The sequence below is a fragment of the Pezoporus flaviventris genome, unplaced genomic scaffold (assembly GCF_033815535.1).
Source record: "Pezoporus flaviventris isolate CSIRO_AGI_PZ_B2104156 unplaced genomic scaffold, CSIRO_AGI_Pfla_v1 ptg000184l, whole genome shotgun sequence".
Lineage (NCBI taxonomy): Eukaryota > Metazoa > Chordata > Aves > Psittaciformes > Psittacidae > Pezoporus > Pezoporus flaviventris.
Window position 1 is genome coordinate 627,260 of NW_026892732.1, and position 22,948 is coordinate 650,207.

Sequence of the window (22,948 nt, forward strand, 5' to 3'; positions counted from 1 at the left end):
TTACATGTTTTCATAAGGTTGCACAATACGCCTATACATATTCATGTCCTATCCCCGCTTCGTATTATAATGAGCTAGGAGGTCCTTTGCTCCTGCAAAGTGCCCCCTGTGGTCGTGCTCAGGGGTCTCAAGATGAAGTAAATGAGTCTTCCTCTCCTTGAACTTTTCACCTTTTAGTTTTCATGTATGGCCTTAGGGGTTTGGTCTGTGTCCCAGCCATAAACCATCTGCTTCTCCCCTTTTTCAGTAGATTCAGGCATCTGCTTTTCCTTATCAATAGCTGCTTATCAGTAGAATCAGTCTGCTTTTCCTTGTCAATAGAACCAGGTGTCTGCTTTTCCTTATCAATGGTTAGTGCCTTTGTTCTGCTTAGTAGGCATGATAGGTACAGACAATACTTTTGTTTAAGCAAGTGAATTCCTTAACCCCCTTGTACAACCCCCCTTGTACAACCCCCTTGTACATTGGTCAAACCTCTGCATCATATACACAAAGTGCTGCTGCTGTGAAGACAGGAGTCCAGGTCTACCCAGGCTGACTGCCCCAAACCCGCAGCCAAGGCAATGAGAGTCCAGGTCTACCCAGAGTGGCTGCCCCAGGGCTAAAATGGCTGGGGGAGTCACAGCTATTTCTGGGGACTGCTGAACCCCTCTTCTACCTCCCTGTCAGAGCCTGGGGGAGCACACGGGTCACCCCAGCCCCCAGGGACACCCCCACCCCAGTTTCTTCCCTCCCAGGCAGAAGGATGAGCTCATCACCAGCATCATCACAAGTAAGATTTAGGGGAGACCCCTCAGCTGCACCCCAAAACCTGGCAGGGTTCCCCCATATCTCCCCCCTCCCCAGTGATCTGTGGGGTGGTCTCTGGTGGCTGTAGCCCCTGTTTGAGGGCTCCATTGGTCCCCCAAATTACTCTGCCCCTGCAGAGCTTGGGCACATTCCCATGAACCTCCACCCCCCCCCCCCCCCTCCAGTTCCCTTCTGAACCCAAAATCCCCCCATTTACTGCCATGGGCCAACAGGGGCACTGAAGAGTCAGGGTACACTGGGACAAATGTAACACCTAGTTTTGGGACATTGGGTGTTCCCCAAATCCCTGCACCACCCTGGGGAGCTTTGGGGATCTCCCCCAATGCCCAAATCCCCTCTGAACCCCCAAACTCTTCCCCTCAACACATCTCCACTCTGGGGGAATGTTGCTCACCCAAGAGCGACTCAGGGTGCCCTGGGACCCAGGTACCCCCTGTTTTTGGCACATGGGAGATCCCCCAATATAATCTGCCTCCTACAGTGAGTTTTGGGGAAACCCGCCAGAACCCCCAAATGTTCCTTGAACCCCCAAATCCCTCCTTGAACCCCCCAGATTCCTCCTATTTGTGGCAACAGGGCTCCCTAGGGCATCCGATGAGATTTGGCTGCCCTGGGATTGATGGACCACCCGTTTTCAGGAGGCAGGGAGTCCCCCAAATAACTGAGCCACCCCGAGAAGTTTTGGGGACCAGCCTGAATCCCAAAAATCTCCCCGGGGTCCCCCAGTATCCCCCCAAACCCAAAGTCACCCCGGCTCAGCACAATGGCACAGAGCCCACTAAAAAAGGGGTGTCCTGAAAAGTGGGGTCCCCCCAGCACCGGCCCTGGGGGTCACTCAAGGTGCTCCCCCCCGAAAGCCACCAGCCCCAAAACCCTCGTTGCTACAAAACCACACCCCATGGGGCACCCCAAACCCCCCCGCAGTATCAGGGAGCCAGCCGGCAGCCCCAGAGTGATGGGGTGCTTAATTTGGGGTGTGTCCCAAAAAAAGAGCATCAACAAGGAGATCAGGTGGGGGATGAGCAGGAGCACCTGCGGCAGGGACTGGGAACACTGGGGGGGACTGGGAAGGACTGAGAGGGACTGGGAGCACCTGCAGCAGGTAGTGGGAGCACTGGGAGGGATTGGGAGTTGAGCATGGCTGCAAGTGGGAAAACCTGCAGCAGGGACTGGAGCACTGGGATATTGGAACCCCAACAGTATCTGGGGCCATAGTGGCCTATATTGGTCTGTACTGGTGCAAACTGGTCTGTACTGCTCCATACCAGGATGTGTAAATTTGTAGACAACACCAAGCCAGGTAGGAGCACTGATCTGCTGGAGGGTAGGAAACTGCAAAGGGATCTGGATCCATGGGCTGTGGCCAATGGGATGATGAGGTTCAAGAAGGCAAAGTGCCGGGTCCTGCACTTGGGCCACAACAACTCCCTGCAACGCTCCAGGCTTGGGGAAGAGCTGGAAACTGCTCACAGGAAAGGAGCTGGGGATGCTGATTGATGGAGCTGAACATGAGCAGCTTGTGCCCAGGCAGCCCCCAGCATCCTGGCCTGGATCAGCACCAGTGCGGCAGCAGGTCCAGGGCAGTGGTTGTGCCCCTGCGCTGGGCACTGGTGAGGCCGCACCTTGAATCCTGGGTTCAGCTCTGGGCCCCTCACTGGAGGAGAGACATTGAGGTGCTGGAGGGGGGCCAGAGAAGGGCAATGGAGCTGGTGCAGGGCCTGGAGCACAAGTATGATGGGGAACGGCTGAGAGACCTAGGGGGGTCAGAGGGAGAAGAGAAGGCTCAGGGGGGACCTGATTGCTCCCTACAACTGCCTGAGAGGAGGATGGAGCCAGGAGGGGCTGGGCTCTGCTCCCAAGGAACAAGGGATGGGACAAGAAGAAACGGCCTCAAGCTGCACCAGGGCAGGTTTAGATGGAGCTGAGGAGAATTCCTTCCCCAGAGGGTGCTCAGGCATTGGAACAGGCTGCCCAGGGCAGGGCTGCAGTCACCATCCCTGCAAGTGTTCACACAGAGTGGAGACAAGGCCTCAGTGCCATGGGTCAGTGGTGGACTTGACAGTCCCAAGTTAAAGGTTGGACTGGATGATTTTAAAGCTCTTTTCCAACCTAGTTGATTCTATGATTCTATGATTGTTTTTGCTGAGGCATCAGTGAACCAAGTTATCGTGGTTTAGTCCAGCTGGTAACCCAGGACCATGCATCCTCTCTCTCACTCCCTCCCTTCTTCCTCCCCCTGCTCCCAGAGGGATCAGGAGGAGAATTGGAAGAATGTAACTCCCACGGGTTGAGATAAGAGCAGTTCAGTAACTAAGGTATAACACAAACCACTACTGCTACCACCAGTAATAATGATAAGGGAAATAACAAGGGAAGAGAATACAACTACTCGCCACCCGCCGAACGATACCCAGCCTGACCCAAGCAGCGATCTGAGCCTCCTAGCTGACTGCCCCCAGTTTCTATACTGGGCATGATGTGCTGTGGTATGGAATACCTCTTTGACTAATTTGGGTCAGGTGTCCTGTCTCTGATTCCTCCCAGCTTTCCCTCCTGCCTGGCAAGCATGAGACTCAGAAAGTCCTTGGTCAGAGTAAACATTACTGAGCAACAACTAATCGGTGCTATCAGCGCTGTTCCCAGGCTGAAAGTTGAAAACACAGCACTGCATCAGCTACTAAGAAGGAGAAAAATGTCTGCTACTGCTAAACCCTGGGCACAGGTATTTTCTGTTGGAGTTTGCTCCATAAAGGGAGATGCTTCTAAACCTGGTGGGAGTTTGAAAGGTTGTTGTAACGCTGATGGCTCTGCATTTACAGGCATCTGTAGTATTTGGAAACTTTATTTTAGGCACTCCCTCAGTGCCGAGAGTGGGCACCAGAGGGACAGTACACAGATGGAGTTTTAGGTGGTAAAGGGAGGGTGGATTGCTATGTAAGTGGCACTGTTGCGGAGCTCACCCTGTGTAGGTGATGCCCAGCACCAACTTTCTGTCCTAGATCCTTGGCTGTGGAAGCAGGGGCTGGACGTTTGCACTGTGAGCTATGCTACAGGATACCTGAGAGCAGGCACCATACAGACAATACACAGATGGAGTTTTAGGCGGCAAAGCTATGACGGATTGCCGTGCTGGTGGTACCATTGCAGTGCTCACCATGAGTAGGTGATGCCCAGAACCAGCTTTCTGTTCTAGATCCTCAGCTGTGGGATCTGGGCCGAGACTTTCTCATGCTCTGGGTTGAGCTCCAGGACACCCGAGAGCAGGCACCAGAGAGAAAGTATGCAGTTGGAATTTTAGGTGGCGAAGCAAGTGCTGGTTGCCGTGTAGGTGGCACTGTTGCACTGCTCACCATGCGTAGGCGCTGTCTAGCACCGGCTTTCAGTCCTAGATCCTTGGCTGTAAGAGCAGGGGCTGGACGTTCACTCTCTGTGAGCTGAGCTTTTGGACGCCCAAGACCGGGCATCAGAGTGGAGAGGCAGTAAGCAGATTTAGGTGGCAAAGTGAGGGTGGATTGCCACGTTGGTGTCACTGTTGGGAAGCTCACTGTGTGTAGGTGATGCCCAGCAAAAGCTTTCTGTCCTGGCTCTTCTGCACTGGGACAAGGGGTGGACGTTCAAACTCTGTGAGCTGTACTCCAGGGTACCCAAGAGTGGGCACCAGAGAGACAGTACGCAGATGGAGTTTTAGGTGGCAAAGAGGATAGGTTGCAACGTTGGCTGCACCATTGAGAAGCTCACTGTAGGTGATGCCCAGCACTAGCCTTCTGTCCTGGCTCCTCGGCTGTGCTAGCAGGACATGCTCGTTCGACACTCTGAGCTGTGCTCCAGGGCGCCCAAGACAGGACACCAAAGAGAGCACGCAGATGGAGTTTTAGGTGGCAAAGCGAGGGTGAACTGCCATGTAGGTGGCACTGTTGCAGCGCTCACCCTGTGTAGGTGAGGCCCAGCACCGGCTTTCTATCTGGGCTCTTCCGCTGTGGAGCAGGGGCTGGGCATTCGCACTCTGTGAGCCATGCACCAGGACAGCCAAGTGCGGGCACCAGAGAGACAGGGCGTAGATGGGAGTTTTAGGTGGTAAAGCGAGGGTGGATTGCCAGACCGGGACAGCTCTCCCATAGGGTCCTCAGGAGTGTGGAACCTTACCTTGAGGTTTGGCACTCTGCACTCAAGAGTCCTTTGCACACATTCTTCTGCTGTTCTCCTAACTTTGCACTGAAGCAAAAACAGCAAAGCCCTTTTATCTGTCCTGAGACTCTTCACATTTCAGTGACAAAAATTAGAATCCTAAATCTGAAAAAAGAGTTTGTCAGATATGAATGTAGGGAAGGGGAAAAAAAAAAAAAAACACCACCACCAAAAAAAAGCCCAAACCCAGATAACCAGATAAAATTCTGATAAAGGCATGCAGAGCCTCTCCTCCACAGCCCATGGGTGTTCAGAGTCAGGAGTGCAGACACTGAAATTTTACTTACATGTGACATCCGCAGTGAATGTTGGAGCTTTCACAGAGCAGCTTCGTGAACCCCTGCAGCAGCGCAGAGCTGGTTCCTTGGGAACCACAGTGCTTCTGCCAGCACACTCAGCCACCAGCACCAGGAACAGGAAAATGGATTTGAACTTGGGGGGTGGCAGAAAATTGATGGATTCTGCTCTGAGAAGTCTGTTCTATCTTGTCACTGCCTGTTCCTCCTTCAGCAGTGCTCCCTAACAAGAGGCAGAAAATGCCCAATGGCAGCTCCATCACCCAGCTCCTCCTCCCATTTGCAGCCACCCGGGATCTGCAGCTCTGGCACTTCTGGCTCTTCCTGGGCATCTTGCTGCCTGTGCTCCTGGGCAACGGCCTCATCATCACCAGCACAGCCTGCAACCAGCACCTCCACACCCCCAGGTACTTCTTCCTCCTCAACCTCTCCCTGGGCTGCATCTTCCCACATCCATCGCCAATCCCCTCTGGGACAACGGAGCCATTTGCTGTCTGGGTGTGCTGTCCAGGTCTTACATTCTTCTTGTTTGGAGCAGAGTTTTCTCTCCTCACTGTCACATCCTACAACCACTACCTGGCCATCTGCGAGCCCTGTACTAAGGGACCCTCCCGGGGAGCAGAGCTTGTGTCCACATGGCAGCTGCTGCCCGGGGCACTGGGTTTCTCACTGCTGTGCTGCACACAGCCAATATATTTTCGCTACCCTCTGCCAAGGCAATGCTGTGGAGCAGTTCTTCTCTGAAATCCCCCAGATCCTCAAGCTCTCCTGCTCACATTCCTACCTCAGGGAAGTTGGGCTTCTTGTGGTCGGTGCCTGTTTATCATGTGGGTGTTTTGTGTTCATTGTGGGGTCCTGTGTGCAGGTCTTCAGGGCTGTGCTGAGGATCCCCTCTGGGCAGGGACGACACAAACCCTTTTCCATGTGCTTCCCTCACCTGGCCGTGCTCTCCCTGCTTGTCAGCATTGCAGCATTTGCCTACCTGAAGTCCCCTTCCGTCTCCTCCCCACCCCTAGATCTGTTTATGGTGGTGCTGTACTCAGTGTTGTCTCCAGCAGTGAACCCTCTCATCTACAGCCTGAGGAACCAGGAGCTCAAGGATGCTCTGAGGAAGCTGGTGCCTGGATGTGTTTCAGCAGCCATACACTGCCTGCTGTCCTCTGCAAAGGGCTCCCAGTGTAGGTCATGGCAGGCCACATATGTCTTTGCTGCTTTTGCACTTGTGATGTTTTTGTCTACAAAGACACGTCAGTTTTCATCCCCTGCTACTTCAGTATCTGCCTGTCCTGTGATCCACAAATTTTGTGTCAACTGGGGGGGGTTCCTCATTGTATTTAAGGGAAATAAATAATCCTGCAGCAACTTCTTCTCTGTGATATGTCCTCAGCGGGGTCGTGCAAGTCAAGGCGTGACAAGACAATGCAGGGTTGGGTGGGGCAAGGCAGGGCACGACAAAACCATTCACCCTTGTGCCTGCAGCCACTGGGCAACCGGCACGCAGTGAGCCTCCTTCAGCCGGGAGGCTGGACACGACCAGACAATTCCGAGAGGTCCCTTCAAAGCTCGCAGCCCCAGGCACCACAGCTCCGAGGCATGGCCAGAGGAGAGATCCCCAGCCTGACTGCAGAGCTCCTGTGCGGCATTGCAGAGAGCCTCACGTTCCTCGTCCTGCATGTGGAAAGGAGAGCAGGGGCTCAGTGTCTGCAGCCCCAGGTGCCATGGACCAGGAGCTGCTCCACACATACCCTCTGCTGCAGCAGCTCTTTGCTGACTGCCAGTTGTGCAGGGCTCTGCACAGACTCTGCTGGCTCCTGCACTGGCACCCCTTTCCCTCACCCTTTCAGGTTGCAGTCCTGAGCAATGGACTGGGTGACCCTGCTTGCACAGGGGCATTGGACCAGACCAGATGATCTCTAGAGCTCACTTTCAACCTCGGCCAGTCTGTCTCTGTGAACTCTCCACTGCACACCTACACAGAACAGCAGAAGCTCCTTGCACCTTTCTGGCTCTGCAGAACAGTGGTCAGGTGCTCCTGGAGCAGGCAGAGTGCCTGCTTCACTTCTGCCTCCATAGCAGTGTGTGAGAGGAGGAGCACCAACCCTCCTCTCTCACACTGGGGCCCTTCCACAGCACAGCAGACACAGCACAGGTCATTGGTGAGCAGTGAGGGCTCCCCAGGGCCAGGGGGAATCTGGCCCCTTGTGTTGACAACACAATTCCCCTTGGATTGTAATCAAAAGGACACATCACGGCCATGGTCCCAAGCTTATGTTAAACATACAGGAAGTGTTAGGATGCCATCTGCAAGTAAGGCCAACCTGAATCTTGCTGTTGTGGTTGTACATAAAGATGAATTATATCTCACAAATGAGTAGGAATGGAAAAAAAACCATGATGGAATGGGAATTAACATCATGCATGACAACCGTGACACTTCTGAAATATTGGCACTCCAAGCAATGCCTGGAGAAAAAATAAAAACAGAAGTCCGAGCAATCAGTGAGTCTGCTCACAGAAAGCCCACTGACATTAGAATGTGTTGTACTGACGTTACTAAAGCAAGTAACAATGAGAAATCCTGTCAGCAGGCATTCAAATTGCATTGTTGGTACAATTTTACTTTTACATGACCCATGCTTGTATTTTGATTTTACACAGGGGGTGCAGAGCTATCATTTGATTTCCTAAGTGTAAAATGCAAATTGTGGAATTTGGGTATGACGGGGTGGCCATGGATAGAAGAATATGTGTTTCCAAATGTACCTATGCCTGGCCTAAACTTGTCTGCGGTAGCACTGCACAACAACATCCTCTTTTATAGGCAAGAGTGGATCAGTTTGGGTTGGAAAGGACCTTAAGATCATCCAGTTCCAACCCCCCCTGCCATGGGCAGGGACACCTCACACTAAACCATCTCACCCAAGGCTCTGTCCAATCTGGCCTTGAACACCGTCAGGGATGGAGCATTCACAACTTCCCTGGGCAACCCATTCCAGTGCCTCACCACCCTCACAGGGAATAACTTCTTCCTTATCTCCAACCTAAACTTTCCATCACAAATGATGACAGGAATCAACACATTCCAACTCTAAAGGGAATGAAAAGAGACGTCATTTCGATAGGATGCCGAATTTGAAACAATACTGAATGCATGACAACAGTCTTACATGCTGTAGCAAGCTATGTCAAGGGAGAGGGTGTTGTAAACTATGCTGAAGGGAAAAACAACATACACACCTGCCCTTTTAAACATGAGTGCTGGCATATCTTATCCAATGCTTATAATGTCTCCTCACATCCATAACATTGGCCCCTATTTTAGTCAAAAACACAGATTCACAGCAAATGTTATTTAATTCATCATGGTGCCTCAAACGACTGGAATTGTCAATGCAATCCAATCAGCTTGTTCATCATTTTGGGGAACTTCTTATGCAGGATGGACAACACGGGTGTGTAAAAGAACCTTATTTTCTCAAAAGGGAGCAAAAAGAGTTGTGACTGGAATTCTGGGAGCAGGATTTGGAGTTTTAAATAGTACAGACTCTGAGGTATTAATTAACACACTAACCACAACAACCAATGATTTGAGCAATTTGAGACATCTGCTATGATCTTCCCCTTTGGCTCTGAGAATGAACTAATGGCTTCTTTCAGATATATTGCCTCAATGGGCAGAAAAGAATTAAAAAGACCATCAGGTGATCATAGATGCACCTAGTGTAGTACAAAACAGTGTTTCTCTAGCTCTCAGTTGTATCCAGGCTCAACTATGGATGCAATCAATGTCAGCTGCAGTCATAAGAGAAGGTGAAGAAGGTACCTTACCCACTGAGATCTGAAAGTGATCTGGGATAACACAACTGAATTTGAAAAGAAATTCCAGTCCTGGTGATATTTAGTCAGTTTTACCTATGACCCTAACAACAGCACAGCCAAGCTTTTGTTTTGACTATACTCAATGCTTTGGTATGTGCAGTATAGTCAATCATTGAGTTAGGATTAAACCGTAACAGGACTATATTCTATCCCCTGGATCAGACAGTATGAGCCTGGAAGGATAGAAATAAATGGCAAACTGTTGATGTTGATGCATGCGTTGTGCGAGAGCAAAAGGGGTTCATTTGTTATAGTAATGCCACCAAAGCTCAAGACATTTGTCTTGACTCTGACCAGAATGTCTGCTATTTCAAAATACATCCTCATGACAACTCGGAAACTGTACTCTACACTGGAAAAGGATGTGCCTGCATGAGAACTTTTTGTGACTTTAGATGTGTGGATAACCTCACTGTAGATACAAGTAACCATTCTAATACTGGTGTTTGTAATTTTGTTGAGGTTATAGGATGTGATTTTACTTATTCAGCTCCGTTGCATCTTATCAGTTGCTACAACCTAACTATGCACTGATCCAAGACCTGCAGCCTACCCCTGCTGGAATGAGTTACACCTTGATAGGAAGACTATTACAGCATGAAGACCTGAGATGATTGCTGAAGCACTTTATATTTGTTAGCAGCTACATCTTTGAATGAGGAGAGAATTTTACACCAATCAATAATAAAAGAATGTGTGACTGGAGTCACTGAAGCTGCACCTGAGAGGGAAAAACAGCATAAAAGTGAAGGGTGGGGGGAGACAGGGAAGACTCCATCCTAAATTCTGGGATCAGTCAACTGTCTGACCCTGTCTTCTCCCCCATAGGGATGCCTATTGGGTAAGAACCTGACCTTGTGTGAGCTCCATAACTAACTCATGGCAGCTGCTACTAGTGATTATAGTTGGGTTGTTTGTAGCTTCAAGCTTGTTTTTACAGACAGTCAGCAGCAATCACAAACCTTAATTTGTCAGGATTTGATTTTAATAGTGTTATTCTGTAAACCGTCAGCGTTGGTCCTTTGTGGGCACCAGCAGCCACCGGGAGCAGGTAACACATTTGAATGAAGTGGGCAGAGCAGCTGTGGGTTCCCCCTGATGCTGTTGGCACATTTCCATGACCAAGGCAGTGGAATCTTCCTCCGACCCAGCAAGACTCTTCAGTGAAGGGTCCCTATAACAAGACGCTGACAGACTGGTCGGGCACACAGGTCTTGGCTTTCCTGGGGCGCTGATGGATAGATCAAACACTAGGGACCAAAAAATATCTCCTCCTTTCACATGATACCCTCTTTGTCTCTTCTTCTTCCTGTCTCTTTCCCTGTGTGACCCCCAGCCTGGAGCTTGAGCTCCGTGATGCGGGAGATGTAGAAAGGAGGGGTCTCCTGTGATGCCACTGAGATATGGAGAAGGAGAAAACATTGAGGGGGTCGAGAACACACCCTCATCTCCCTCGCCCCTGTGCTTCAAGACTTTCTGCCACGCTGACCCAGTGCAACACCCACAGGCTTTCCCCTGCGCTGCCTCACGGCAGCGCAGAACTGGAAACAAGGTGCCAGGACAGAAAGCTGTTGCTGGACCTCGGCTTCCCCTGGCAAGCACTCTAACAGTTCAAATACTGAGGCTTTGTGCTTTCAGACTTTGAATCGTCTTTCAAACTCTGTTGCGTCTCCCAGAGCCCAGCTCCCAAAGTGAAACATCCAGCCCCTGCTCCCACAGCAAAGGTGCCAGGGCAGAAAGCTGGTGCTGGGCATCACCTTCCCTGTGGAAGCACCCTGAACTTTGCTAGAGCTTCTTGGCTGGTCACAGCAGACAAGGAGAAGGTTGAGCTACTCAATAGCTTTTTTACCTCAGTCTTAACACACCTCTCAGAACGCTGGGGTAGCAAAGTGGGGTAGCAAACTCCCCTATAAGAGAACATGGGGTTCTAGAACACGTGAGGAACCTGAACATGCCTAAGTCCATGGGACCTTACAAAACACATGCCAGGGTCCTCAGGGGATTGGCTGATGTAGTTGTAAAGTGCCTGTGTGTGCTATATGAAAAGTCCTGGCATCAGGTGAAGTCCATTGTGGCTGGAAATAGGAAACCTTGCACCCCTTTTTAAAAAGGGTTGGAATCAGGGCCCTGGGAGCAGCTCAACTGTCAGCCTCACCTCTGTGACCAGGAAGGTCATTGAACAGATCCTCCTAGAAGTTATGCTAAGGCACATGGAGGACAGGGAGGTGATCCAAGAAGCCAGCATCACCAAGGGCAGTTCTTGCCTGACCAAATTAGTGGCCTTCTATGACAGAGTGACTACATCAGAGGACAAGGGAAGAGCTATGGATATCATCTATCATCTGGACTGGCCTTTGACACAAACCAGCCTCTTCTCTAAATTGGAGAGATACAGATTTGAGGGATGGACTGTTCGGTGGGTAAGGAATTTGCTGGACAGCCATGGACTCCAGAGGGTAGTAGTCAACAGCCCAATGTCTGGATGGAAATCAATGTTGAGTGGTATCCCTCAGGGGCTCTGCACTGGGACCTGCACTGCTTAATATTTTCATCAGCCACACAGTGGAATCGCTTGCACTCTCAGGACATGTGGAGAGGACACCAAGCTGGGTGGTGTGGCTGAGGGACGGGATGGGATGACATCCAGAAGGACCCAAGCTTGCTTAGGAACCTCATGAGGTTCAACAAGGCCAAGTGCAAGGTGCTGCATCTGGGTCAGGGCACACCCCCCACACACCCCCCACACCCCCGGTGGTGCCAGGACTTAGGAGTACTGGTGGGGAATGATGCTCCAATTGACTGGATGGCCGCATGCAGAGTTACAGTCAGCAGCTCAATGTCCACCTGGAGAACGGTGACAAGCGGGGTTCCTTGGGGTTGGTGTTGGGATCAATCCTGTTCAATTTCTTTGTCGGTGACATGGACAGCTGGATTGAGCACCCTCAGCAAGTTTGTGCTGACACTGAGCTGTGTGGTGCCATGACACACTGGAGTGAAGGGATGGGATCCAGAGGGACCTGGACAGGCTGGAGAGGTGGGACCTCTCCAGGTTCAACTTAAAAGGTTCAACAAGTCCAAGGCAAGGTCCTGCCCCTGGGTCAGGGCAATCCCAGGCACAGACACAAGTTGGGTGGAGGACTGAGAGCAGCCTGAGAAGGACTTGGAGGTGTTGTGTGAGAAGCTCCCCATGACCCAGCTTCAGTGTGCGCTTGAGCCCAGAACCCCCCTAGTGCTGGGCTGCACCCCCAGAGCGTGAGCAGCAGCTCAGGGAGGGGATCCTGCCCCTCTGCTGGGCTCTGGGGAGACCCCCCCTGCAGCCCTGTGTGCAGTGCTGGGGTCCCCAACATAAGAAGGACATGGAGCTGGTGGAGCAAGTCCAGAGGAGGCCATGAGGATGCTCAGGGGCTGGAGCAGCTCCCGCATGGAGCCAGGCTGAGAACATTGGAGCGGTTCAGCCTGGAGAAGAGAAGCTGCATGGAGACCTCAGAGCAGCTTCCAGTGTGTGAAGGGGGCTACAAGGATGCAGGAGAGGGGCTCTTCATCAGGGACTGGAGTGATGGGACAAGGGGTGATGGGTTCAAACTGAAATGGGAAGTTCAGGTTAGAGATAAGTAAGAAATTCTTCCCTGTGAGGGTGCTGAGGCGCTGGCACAGGGTGCCCAAAGAAGCTGTGGCTGCCCCATCCCTGGCAGTGTTCAAGGCCAGGTTGGACACGGGGGCTTGCAGCAAGCTGCTCCAGTAAAAGGTGTTCCTGCCTGTGGCAGGGGTTTAGACCAAGCAACCTTAAAAGGTCCAACCCAAACCATTTTAAGGCTCTCTGAAGAGCTCAGGTGCACACTGCACACCCACCTCAGGCTGCTCCACAGAAGGTGCCACGACAGAAAGCTGCAGCTGTTGCTCACCCGGCCCAGCGCTCACTCAAGACACCTCACTCTCATTCAAACCAAAGCCCAGCTCCAAACAGACCCCATTATGCAATGTAACAGGGTAATGCAGGCAGCAGGGTGCAGCTCCCAACGCATGAAGGTGCAGGCAGGCTGTGGTGCAGCCCATGGCGTGCTGGAGAACACTCCCGCCCAATCACTCTCAAACTGGAAGCACTAGGATGGTCCTAGAGCTGGGCACCCTTGAAATAGGAACCACCCCAAACCAGAACCCTGAACAGAGCTGGGCACCCCCAAACTAGATCCACTAGGATCCCCCAGAGCTCCCCACTAACTGCACTGCTTAAACTGGGAGCACTTGCATCCTCCTTTACACTCCCAGCACAGCCCAGACCACCAATCCCCTATGCCTCCTACTGACACTGATCCACAGGGCACTCAGGGCAGAGGGCATCATCCCACCATGTCAGAGGGGTGTTGCTGCAGCCCCACAGCTGCAGCGCAGCCCTGGCAATCCATGGAGAAGGGTGGGAGGGTCCCTTCCCTACTTGCTCAGAAGCCCCCAAGAAACACATCTGTGCCAGGACCAGCTGCCTGCATCTGTTCACCCCAGACCCTACTGAGGACCACACTGCAAGTTGTCTTCATACCTCCCCCAGCATTTCCCCCTCCACCATCCCCACACTCCCCACCCCCGCAAGGAGGAGAGAAGGGCACCACTGTGGTTTAACTCGTTTTATTTAGACTCAGAAAGGTAACTGCAACTCAGCTGGACCATGCACACATTAGGCTGAGACCCAGTAGAAACGCAGTAAGTCAGGAGTGGGGTGGGACAGGGTGAGCTGCAGCAGGGAACAGCATCCAGGCTGCCAAAGGAATGGTCAGTCGTTAAGAGGAAGGTTTACGAGAGCTGCCCGCAGTCGGTAATGGTGATCTTCTTGCTTGTTTTGCCATCTTTGGAGCCACAGCGCTCCATGGCCTCCACCACATTCATCCCCTCCTTGACACAGCCGAAGACAACATGTTTGCCATCCAACCTGCAGAAGAACAGGTCACAACTGGCACCTGCAGTCTCCACACAGGGACCTCAGCACCAGGCCTCATATGCCATCTCCCTGCCCAGCTGGGTGCTGGGGTCCCCTGACTTACCATTCGGTCTTGGCAGTGCAGATGAAGAACTGGGACCCATTCGTGTTGGGGCCAGCATTGGCCATGGAAAGGATACCAGGGCCTGTGTGCTTCAGGATGAAGTTCTCATCAGCAAACTTCTCCCCATAGATGGATTTGCCACCAGTGCCATTGTGGCGCGTGAAGTCACCACCCTGCAAAGAGGCAACATTTCAGGTCATAGGTGCAGAAAACTCTCAAACCAGGCTGAGGCCCCCCAGAGGCTGCAGGCAGGAGGCAGAGCTGCCCTCCCACCCCAAACCTGCCAACACCAAACTCCAAAACCCACGCAAGCACCCGATCTCCTCACCCACCCACCCACCCACCTCCCTGCTGCAGTGAGAGCACCACGCACCTGGCACATGAACCCAGGAATGATTCTGTGGAAGCAGGACCCCTTGTAGCCAAATCCCTTCTCACCAGTGCTCAGGGCACGGAAGTTCTCTGCAAAGGAAGAGGAAAAGCACCATGAGCTGCTCATTTTGTCCATAACTGGGGATAACATTAGAGTTTGGTGCAGCTGCAGCATTGCCAATACCACTTCACCTACCTGCTGTCTTAGGGACCTTGTCTGCAAACAGCTGCAAAGAGAAGAGAGTGTCAAAGTCAGGTTGAGGTGAAGACCAGCCGCCTGCTCCCCAGGGGGCATCCCAAGCCGTGGGGATCCCCTGCCTCTCTGAGGCCAGGGGCTTCGTCCAGGAGATGGATCCCAACCGTGCCTGCAGCTGCAGAGCACTCCCCACCTCGTGGCTTTCATCTGGAAGCATCTGGAAACTCTGAACTAACAGACTTGGCATCCGAACGAGGTGAACTATGCCACACGTCTCTCACGAGCACGGAGGGCATCGTCCACCCTGCCCAATGGGGATGAATTAAAAGCCTTTCCGGCTCCAGGCTCCGCGGGGTGCACGCTCCCGACCCCTCCGGGAGGATCCCGAGGCGCAGCCGTGCAGGAGCGCGCACCGCAGCAGCCGCAGCGGCTCCGGAGCGCGGTGCGCCCGTGCCAGAGATGCCTCACCCAGGCTGCGGCTCCGCGGGGCGACAAATGCTTCCCTTTGGCAGCGACAGCGCCGCGGCCGCCGCCCCGGAGCATCGTCGGGGAGCGGCTTCGTTGCGCTGCGCCCCAGGGCAGCCGCCGAGCGCGGCCCCGACGCGGGGGGAACTGGCACAAAATGGCGGCGCGGGCAGCGCGGCCCCGATCCCGCAACGGGGGAAACGCCGCCGCCTTTCCCTCCCTCTTACCCCACCCGAGCCTCCCCCGGGGCGGAGCGGAGCGCAGCAGCCCCAGCGCGGGCACGGCGGTAACGGGGCTCGCACCCGCCGCCGCTCCCCAGCCGAGGCCTTTGTTCCCCTCGGGGCCGCAGCCACATGGAGGCAGCGCGGTGCCCCCCCCCCCACCCCGCGCGGGGAGCAGCGCTGCTGCCCGCCCCCACCTCGAAGGTGACGCGGCCCAAGGGCTCGCCGTTGGCGGCGATGTCGAAGAACACGACGGGGTTGGCCATGGCGGGGCTGAGAGGGGCGGCGGCGGCGGCAGCGGCGGCGGCGACTCCACACGGCGGGCGCGGCGCGGCGCAGCAGAAGGAGCGCACCTCCCCGCCGCCCCTTATATAGGGCCAGGGGAGAGCCCGCCCCTCCCTGAAGAGCAGGCCAATAGCCACTGGAGCTCTGGCGGAGCGGCGGGGCCGCTGACCAATCAGCCATCGCACGTTAAAATGAGGAGGGGGGGTAGAGGGGGCGCGGGACGCGCGGGTCCGCGGCGGGTTAGGGCGGGGCGCGCATGCGCAGTGCAGGCACGGGGTGGCGGGGAAAGCGCCGCCGCGGTGGGGCTGACGGGGGCAGGGCCGCGGTGCGGGACCGGGAGCTGCGGGCTCCATCCCAGGCGGCCTCCCGCAATGACCACTGTGTTGGGCACGGGACGCAGCCCATCCTTCCCCTCGGGATCCCCCGGCCCGGGGTAGATGTGGGGCAGCCCCACGGCGGGGTGACAGGACGGAGGAAGGAGGCCGCGCGGGGCCGCTCCCAGCCCGGCGACACGCGTGAGCCCCGCCAAAACGAAATCCTTTAATAGGCAGCGATACGGAGACGGTACAAGGATGCGCGGCGGCGGAGGGGGGGGGGGGGGGGCGCGGGGCAGCTGCGGGGGCCGAGCCCCACACACCGCACACCCCCCTCCCGCCAGGGCGTGTTACAAGGGGAAGCGGCGTATGCACATTGATAGAGGGCCCGCACGACGCGCTTGCCTTTAAATACGGGGGGGCAGTAGTGTTTCTACACTATGTACAGCCTTGTGCTTCTGGCAGGGCTGAGCCCATCCCTCCGTCCATCCCATCACATCTCTCCCAGGAAAGCCCCCTTGTTAGGGAGTGTCCCGGCTCTGCGGCAGGCAGAGGCACACCAGTACTGTCCCCCAGTCCCATACTGGGGTGTGAGGCTGGCTCAGTTGTTCTCGAAGAGGGAGAGGAGGTCATCGTTGCTGCTGCTGGGGAGGTCGGGGGGGCCCAGGTAGGAAAGCAGCTCATCAGGGTTCGTCAGCTCGGGCAGGAGCTGGGGGCGCAAGCGTGTGATGACCGGCTCCCCCGCAGCTCCTCCCCACCCGCCCCATGGCAGCCGGGGTCCCAAACCGGCAGCGGGACCCCCAGCGACCCCGCCTGGGGTACTCACGTCGAGGGCAGGCTCGGACCCATCACCCGTCCCGGCCATGCCGGGCGCGGGGGGGAAGGAGAGGTCGGTGGCATGTGCCGGGCGGGAGGGGCCCAGGGGAGGCCGTGCCGGTGCGTTCCGGTGGTGCAGCGGCTGTGCTGGCTGGCTGCCTGGAGCAGGGTTGTGCAGTCCTGGTTGCACTGGTGGGTGGGACGGCTCCATCCGTCCCGGTGGGGGCAGCTGCGGGGAGGAGAGCACAGCTGTGAGACCCTCCCTCCACAGGAACAGCCCCTGGTCCCTCTATGGGGGACTGGGGGGAGACCCCCACCTGCAGTCCAGCTGACCTGTGTGGGGAGAGGGGGTCCAGGGGGCTTCTCAGGGGCCAGGAGGCCACCAGGGATGTTGGACTGGTAGGAAATGGGGGGGGGTCCCGGTGTGAAGTCACTCAGCGTTGGTGTGCCTGGGGGGCCAGGAGGAGGGAATGGCTCTGGGAAGCCCCCAGGTCCTGGAAAACTGGAACCTACAGGAGGAAAGCAGTTGACTGAGGGTCAAACAATGTAGATAGGGTTTGTCCCTTTTCTCTATTAGCCCTGCCATACCTGGGGCACCATAGTCGGCAGCAGCACCTGCCGGCGTTGGCGGCAGTGCCGGGAAGGGTGCAGAGCTGGGTCCCAGGGCCGCAATCATCTCCATGATGCTGGGCAGCACCATGTGCGTGGGACTGAGAGTCCGGCACCGCTTCAGCACTGGCCCCTCTGGCTCCTCCTTGACATGGATGTCAGGTTTAACTGGGACGGGTTTCCAGCTGCAGGTCGGGTCGATTGTGATCTCCTCGTGCTCCGAGCTGGTGACAACAGGATGGCGGGGAGGGCTCAGACTGGGGTAGAGGGTGACCACATGGCTGCCAGGTCTGGCACCATGACACCCCATCCAGACAGATGGAGTGGCGACACTTACTTCTGGATATAGATCAGGATGCCCAGCATATACTGGTCTACCTCCAGCCCCTCCAGCAGAGCCGTTTTACTGCAGGCAGGGAGAGGCAAGGTAAGGGGAGGGAACCACCCCAGCAGGCAGGGAAACAAAGGCTCCACCAGGGCCCCCACTCACTTGCAGACAGGACACCGCCATGTCCCCCTCTCACAGTTGAGCTGCAGGTAGGACTCCAGGTCGAAGCACTGGGGGGAGAGCAACGGCTGAGTTGGCAGAGGGGGAACACAGGCTGGGGGACACCCCCCAGCCCCCTGCCACCGATACCCCTACCTGTATGTGCCGGCAGTCATGGCCCCTGGCTGGGAGCTGAATCCTCCGGAAGGTGATGGGACACTTGAGGGACACCTTGATGGCCGTCTGCTCCACACCATCCTCGCCATTTGGTCCCGGGGTCCCAGGGATTGTCCCGCTGCTGAAGTTGCGCTTGACTGTGGGGGAAGTGAGGGGCACTGAGGGTCAGAACTCGGATGCCGCGATTGGGGCAGCACTGTCGTGTGGTGCCCATCACCCCCGTCAAGCTGCAGCCCCCAACCAGGGTGTCACCCCCAGCCCACCCAGAACACCAGGGTGCTGGCTGCAGCACTCACTTTTGGTGATGCAGTGCTCAGCAGGGAGCAGGCGCTTCTTGATGAGACCCTGCAGCACTGAGCGCACCGAGGGCCGGTGCACCAGCTGCAGGACAAAGAGGTGGGACTGCAGAGAAAGAGAGGAGCTGAGCCGCGGTGCCAGCGGCCCCCACCCTGTCACAGGGACAACACCCCCCAACAACTCACACAGCAGCAGGCGGTGACGGTGATCTGGATGGTGTTCCTGCCAGGCTGGCAGACGTGCTTCAGGTAGAGCGGCTTGTGGGAGGTCTTGTTGTCACCGCGCTCAATAGTGAGCGGGGTGGCGTTGACGCTCACCTGCACAGAGGCTGGCCAGTTGGTGTTCATCTGCCGGTCCTCATGGTGGTAGCACTTGAACTGCAGCTCCAGGTCAGGCCTGGCAGGACACGCAGGAGAGTGGGCAGGGGTGTAGGCAGGGATTTGCCCACACACAAGCCACTACAGCAGGTACCACCACACCATACTGGACGACGCCAAATACCACCATGCCGTACCCCGCTGCATGCTGTGCTGCTATACAACACTGTGCCAAGCCACACCATGTACCATCTACGCATTGCCCCACCACACCACGGCGCACAGCACCATGCCATGGCGTGAGGCACTGCTCTGTGCAGCCCTGTGCCAAGCAGCACCGTGCTGCTGGGTGCCACATATCATGCCGTGCTTTGCCTGCCCCACCGCTCACACCTCATCATGAGGGTCTTGTAGACGGAGTCGCGCAGCTGGAAGACATGGTTGCTGACGGCCAGGTTGTGCTGCAGGCGGAAGGGCTCCAGCACCACGCCATCCCGCACCGGGAACGTCAGCCGCAGCTCCTCGCCGGGCGCCGGCCCTACCCGGGACACTGTCAGCGGGATCCCGCACCCGGCCACGCCCCCCACAAGCCCCGCCCACTGCCTATCGAACCACCCTGCGAGAGGCCCCGCCCAGAGACCACGCTTCCCCATGCAGGAAGCTCCTCCCACCATATGGCAGAAGCCCCGCCCACCACAGCCCCGATTAAGCCCCACCCCTCTCACAAGCCACTCCCCCTACCTATAGCCCCGCCCCTATGCAAGATGAGCACCGCCTCACTCAGCCCTCATTGGGCAGCGCCTTAGAGGCCCCGCCTGCAGCCCCTGGCAGTGGACACGCCTCCTGCGCTGAAGCCCCTCCCTTTGCCTTAGATGCCTCCCTGCAGCACCTTGCTCTTAAGGGGGCAATGCCGCTGCTGCGGCAGCGCGGCCCACACAATGGCCCTGGGGGCAGGGGGTCTCTGCAATGTGGCTATCCCACCCCAAGGCAGCGCTCCTCCCTCCCCGCCAGCGGCACCTACCAGAGGGGGACGGGTGCAGGGAGGTGACGCTGGGCTTCATGTCTGGCAGGAAGGGTGACTTGACGTCCTGACCGGGGGACACATAGGGAGGCATGCCGCTGCCCGGTGTCATGGGTGGTGTGGGGTTCCCGGCCAGCGGCGAGCTGGGGTACCCCGGCATAGACCGGCCCGGCTGTGGAGGCACCGCGCACCCTCAGCGCCCGACCGGGCCGGCACAGTCCCCCACCCCACCCGATGCCAGGACTCACCCCGTTGACGGCTGCCTGGCTGTAGGTGCCAAAGCCAGCATTCTGCCCGTTGAACTGGTCAGCTGGCTGCGGGAAGAGCAAGGTCCTGGTGGCTGGCACCAGGGGATGGCAGACACCCGGCCTCCCACCCTGCATCCACTGTGTTCCTTGTGGTACCTTGTAATAGGGTCCAGCGCTGCCCGAGGCGGAGAGGTACTGGCTCATGCCCTGCTGCAGCCTGTGGCCGGGGTAGGAGGGTGACGGAGCAGAGGGCTGGGGGGCGCTGGGCGCATACTGGGCCCCAGCTGCAGCATACTGCCCACCCTGGAGGTACTGCTGGGCCGGGTACCCCTGCGGGGCCGAGGGGTCAGTGCCAGTGGGGAGTTGTGGAGAAAGGTCCCGGCGCACCATAGCCCCACCAGTACGTATGCTCACCTCATTGGAGTACGCCCGCTTGAGGCCCTGGCGGGGGAGCTGCTGGCTCGGGGTGGGACCAGGGTAACTGTGCTGGGGGACCCGCTGCCCTCCATAAAGGACACTAGCACCAGGTGCCCGTGCAGGGCTCATGCTCACAGGGGAGATGCCAGAGGAAGCCATGACACCTGCCATGCTAGCCGGGCTCATGCCGGCAGGGCCACGGGGTCCGGCATGAGGCAGGAACTGGCTGCTGAAGGGCTGCCCAGCACCCATCTGCAGTGGTGAAAAGAGGGGGTCACAACAAGGTGGGGGGGGGCACCGCCAGCTTCCCAGCTCTGTTGCGGGTGGGCTCTTACCGCACCGTACTGGCTCAGCTCCTGGCTCTGCTTCTCCTGCAGTGCTGCCACCGTTGCTGTAGCTGTGGCTGTGGCGGTGGCAGCAGCGGCGGCCACGGCAGCAGCAGCAGCTGCCTGGGTGAAATCGGCGGGGGGCCGGCTGGCGTGCGAGGGGAGCCCCATCCCACCGGGGCCACCAGGGCTGCCAGCGTAGCTGGAGGAGAGAGAAGCAGGAAAGGGGCGTGCAGCGGCCCCACAGTGGCCATGTGCCAGGACAGGGGAGTGCAGAGATGGCCTTACCCAGCAGCGAAGCCTGGCCCGCCAGGGTAGGCGCTGCGGCTGTAGACGCCCGGCTGCACGTAGCCCTTCCCAGGTGCCCCCTCAGCAAAGGGCTGCTGAGGCAGGAATGGCGGCGAGCTCATACCTGAGCCGGTGCCGGCCATACCAGGCAGCAGCGGGGTGCTGGAGCTGCTTCCCCCAGGACCCATGGGGTTGCCGAAAACCTGGGCAGGGGACGGTGCAGTAGATGAGGCTGGGGTAGCAGGTGAGGCCATGGCAGCCATGCCCATCTCTAGGGTGTCCCCGTGTGGGCAGTGGGGATGCAGTAGGTACCTGGCTTTGGGAGGTGTTGCTGACACCCCAGACGGTGGTTACCACGGAGAGGGATCCCGCCGGCTGATTGGTGCTCGGTTGCCAAGGAACAGCCTCATATGCAAATGAACCATCACTATAAGTAAAAACAAATTAATTAAAAGCGGATGGAGGGAGGGATGGAGGGGCCAGAGCACCCGGGCCAAGCTCACCCGTGGGGCGCGGGCGGCAGGGAGGGTTTCATGGGGTTCATGGGGTTCATCGGCGGAGGTCGGGTGCAGGCTGGGTCTTCTGAGGCCGGGGCGGGAGCTGCTGGATGGTGTCACCGTCACAGGGGCTGCGGGGGTTAGAGGGAACAGTGGGTGAGGGGTGAGAAGCCCAGAGCCTGCGTAACGTCCCCCCCACTCCCCGGCACCACCGGGACCTGGCGCCCTGCCCGGGGCTGGCAGCGGGAGCCGCCGGCACGGGCCCCGCCCCGCAACTCCCCCGTCCGTCCGTCCCCCCGTGCTGGTTTCCCCCAAAAACCCCCGCGGACGCAGCCCGCCCCCTCCCCCCCCCCCCCCCCGCCGCGGGCTTCCCCGCACGCTGCAGGCGGGGGAATCGGCGGGGACTCCTGGGGCGAGCCCCGAAGGATGAGGGGGGAAGCGGCCTCCCCTGCATCGCCCCCCGCCCCCGGCCCGGAGCCTCCCGGGGTATTCCCAGCCCAGCCCGGGTCACGCCGGCGCCTTCGGTTCCTTCGCGGCCCCCCGGGAGGTGCCACCCGCGCAGAGGCCGTGACAGCCTCTCCCTCGCCCCCCCCCCGCCGCGGGCCCGGTGGTACCGGGACCTCCCACGCCGTTGCCATGGCAACCGGCGCCCCCGGGCACGGCGGACCGAGGGAGGGGGGCGCGGGGCCATTTTCGGCCGCGGCGCGGAGGGACCCGCCCGGCGCTGCCCGCACTCACCGTCGCGAGCGGCCCAAAATGGCCTTTGGCGGCGCCGGGCGCGCGCGGCTGCGCGGAAGCTGCGCGGGACTTTCAGCCCGCGCGCGAACCCGGCTCCATGGCGGCGGCGGCGGCGGCGCGGAGGGAACGGGGCGGGGCGGGGCCGGGCCGAACCGAACCGAGCCGGGCCGGGCCGGGCGCGCGCCGCCGCCGCCGCCGCGCACAATGGGGCCGCGAGCGCATCAGTATGCACGGCCCGCCCCGCGCCGCCCCGCCCCGCCAGGCGCGGGCAGCCGAGCGCCGAACGGGGGGCCCCGCGCGATGACACTGGGGGGGGGGGGGAGTCGTGCGTGAGCGGATGCGGCAGCGCGCGGGGCGGAGCGCCCGTGGCACCGTGACAGGCGGCTGCGACACCAGAGCGCGCCCGCGTGACACCCGCACGAGCGGGGCTCGCACACGCGTGTGAACCCAGCCGTGCCGTGCGCGAGTGTGCGCTGCACTGCACCCCCACACCCCCCCCCCCCCCCCCGCGCACGGCTGAAGGAGACCCCCGCGGTTACGAGGGAGGCCGAACGCGAGTCCCGTCACCTCCACGCGGGACCCCACCGGAGGCAGAGCGGCCTCAAGAGAGAGTGCTCGCGGGACGGACACACGCGGCAGCCATCTAACTCCCAG

The 22,948-nt window shown here is 57.9% G+C and overlaps 2 protein-coding genes and 1 pseudogene across 6 annotated transcripts; 1 reads left to right on the top strand and 2 right to left on the bottom strand.

Moving 5' to 3' along the window:
- Window positions 1–5,531: 5,531 nt before the first annotated feature.
- Window positions 5,532–6,642, top strand: LOC133262049 (olfactory receptor 14C36-like; annotated as a pseudogene).
- Window positions 6,643–13,774: 7,132 nt separating this feature from the next.
- Window positions 13,775–15,808, bottom strand: PPIA (peptidylprolyl isomerase A). The gene is made up of 5 exons (XM_061440929.1): window positions 15,655–15,808; window positions 14,772–14,802; window positions 14,577–14,665; window positions 14,204–14,376; window positions 13,775–14,091 (listed from the first exon to the last, which is right to left on the bottom strand). The coding sequence occupies exons 1-5, from the start codon at window positions 15,721–15,723 to the stop codon at window positions 13,956–13,958; spliced, it is 498 nt and encodes a 165-aa protein (XP_061296913.1). The 5' UTR covers window positions 15,724–15,808; the 3' UTR covers window positions 13,775–13,955.
- A 454-nt stretch (window positions 15,809–16,262) lies between these two features.
- ZMIZ2 (zinc finger MIZ-type containing 2) lies at window positions 16,263–22,404 on the bottom strand. Of its 5 annotated transcripts, none has more exons than XM_061440918.1 (18): window positions 22,295–22,404; window positions 21,563–21,687; window positions 21,372–21,486; window positions 21,060–21,262; window positions 20,781–20,973; window positions 20,443–20,697; window positions 20,185–20,358; window positions 20,029–20,094; window positions 19,781–19,952; window positions 19,153–19,297; window positions 18,628–18,838; window positions 18,442–18,547; window positions 18,125–18,282; window positions 17,972–18,039; window positions 17,819–17,887; window positions 17,461–17,705; window positions 17,206–17,381; window positions 16,263–17,101 (listed from the first exon to the last, which is right to left on the bottom strand). In XM_061440918.1, exons 2-18 carry the CDS (start codon window positions 21,610–21,612, stop codon window positions 16,658–16,660), a joined length of 2,850 nt encoding a protein of 949 aa, XP_061296902.1. In that variant the 5' UTR covers window positions 21,613–21,687; window positions 22,295–22,404; the 3' UTR covers window positions 16,263–16,657. The 5 variants fall into 5 exon arrangements, with proteins under 5 accessions (XP_061296902.1, XP_061296905.1, XP_061296903.1 ...); XM_061440921.1 differs by lacking the exon at window positions 22,295–22,404 and having other exon boundaries at window positions 16,263–16,765; window positions 16,883–17,101; window positions 21,563–21,807; XM_061440919.1 differs by lacking the exon at window positions 22,295–22,404 and having other exon boundaries at window positions 17,488–17,705; window positions 21,563–21,814.
- Between the last annotated feature and the right edge of the window lie 544 nt (window positions 22,405–22,948).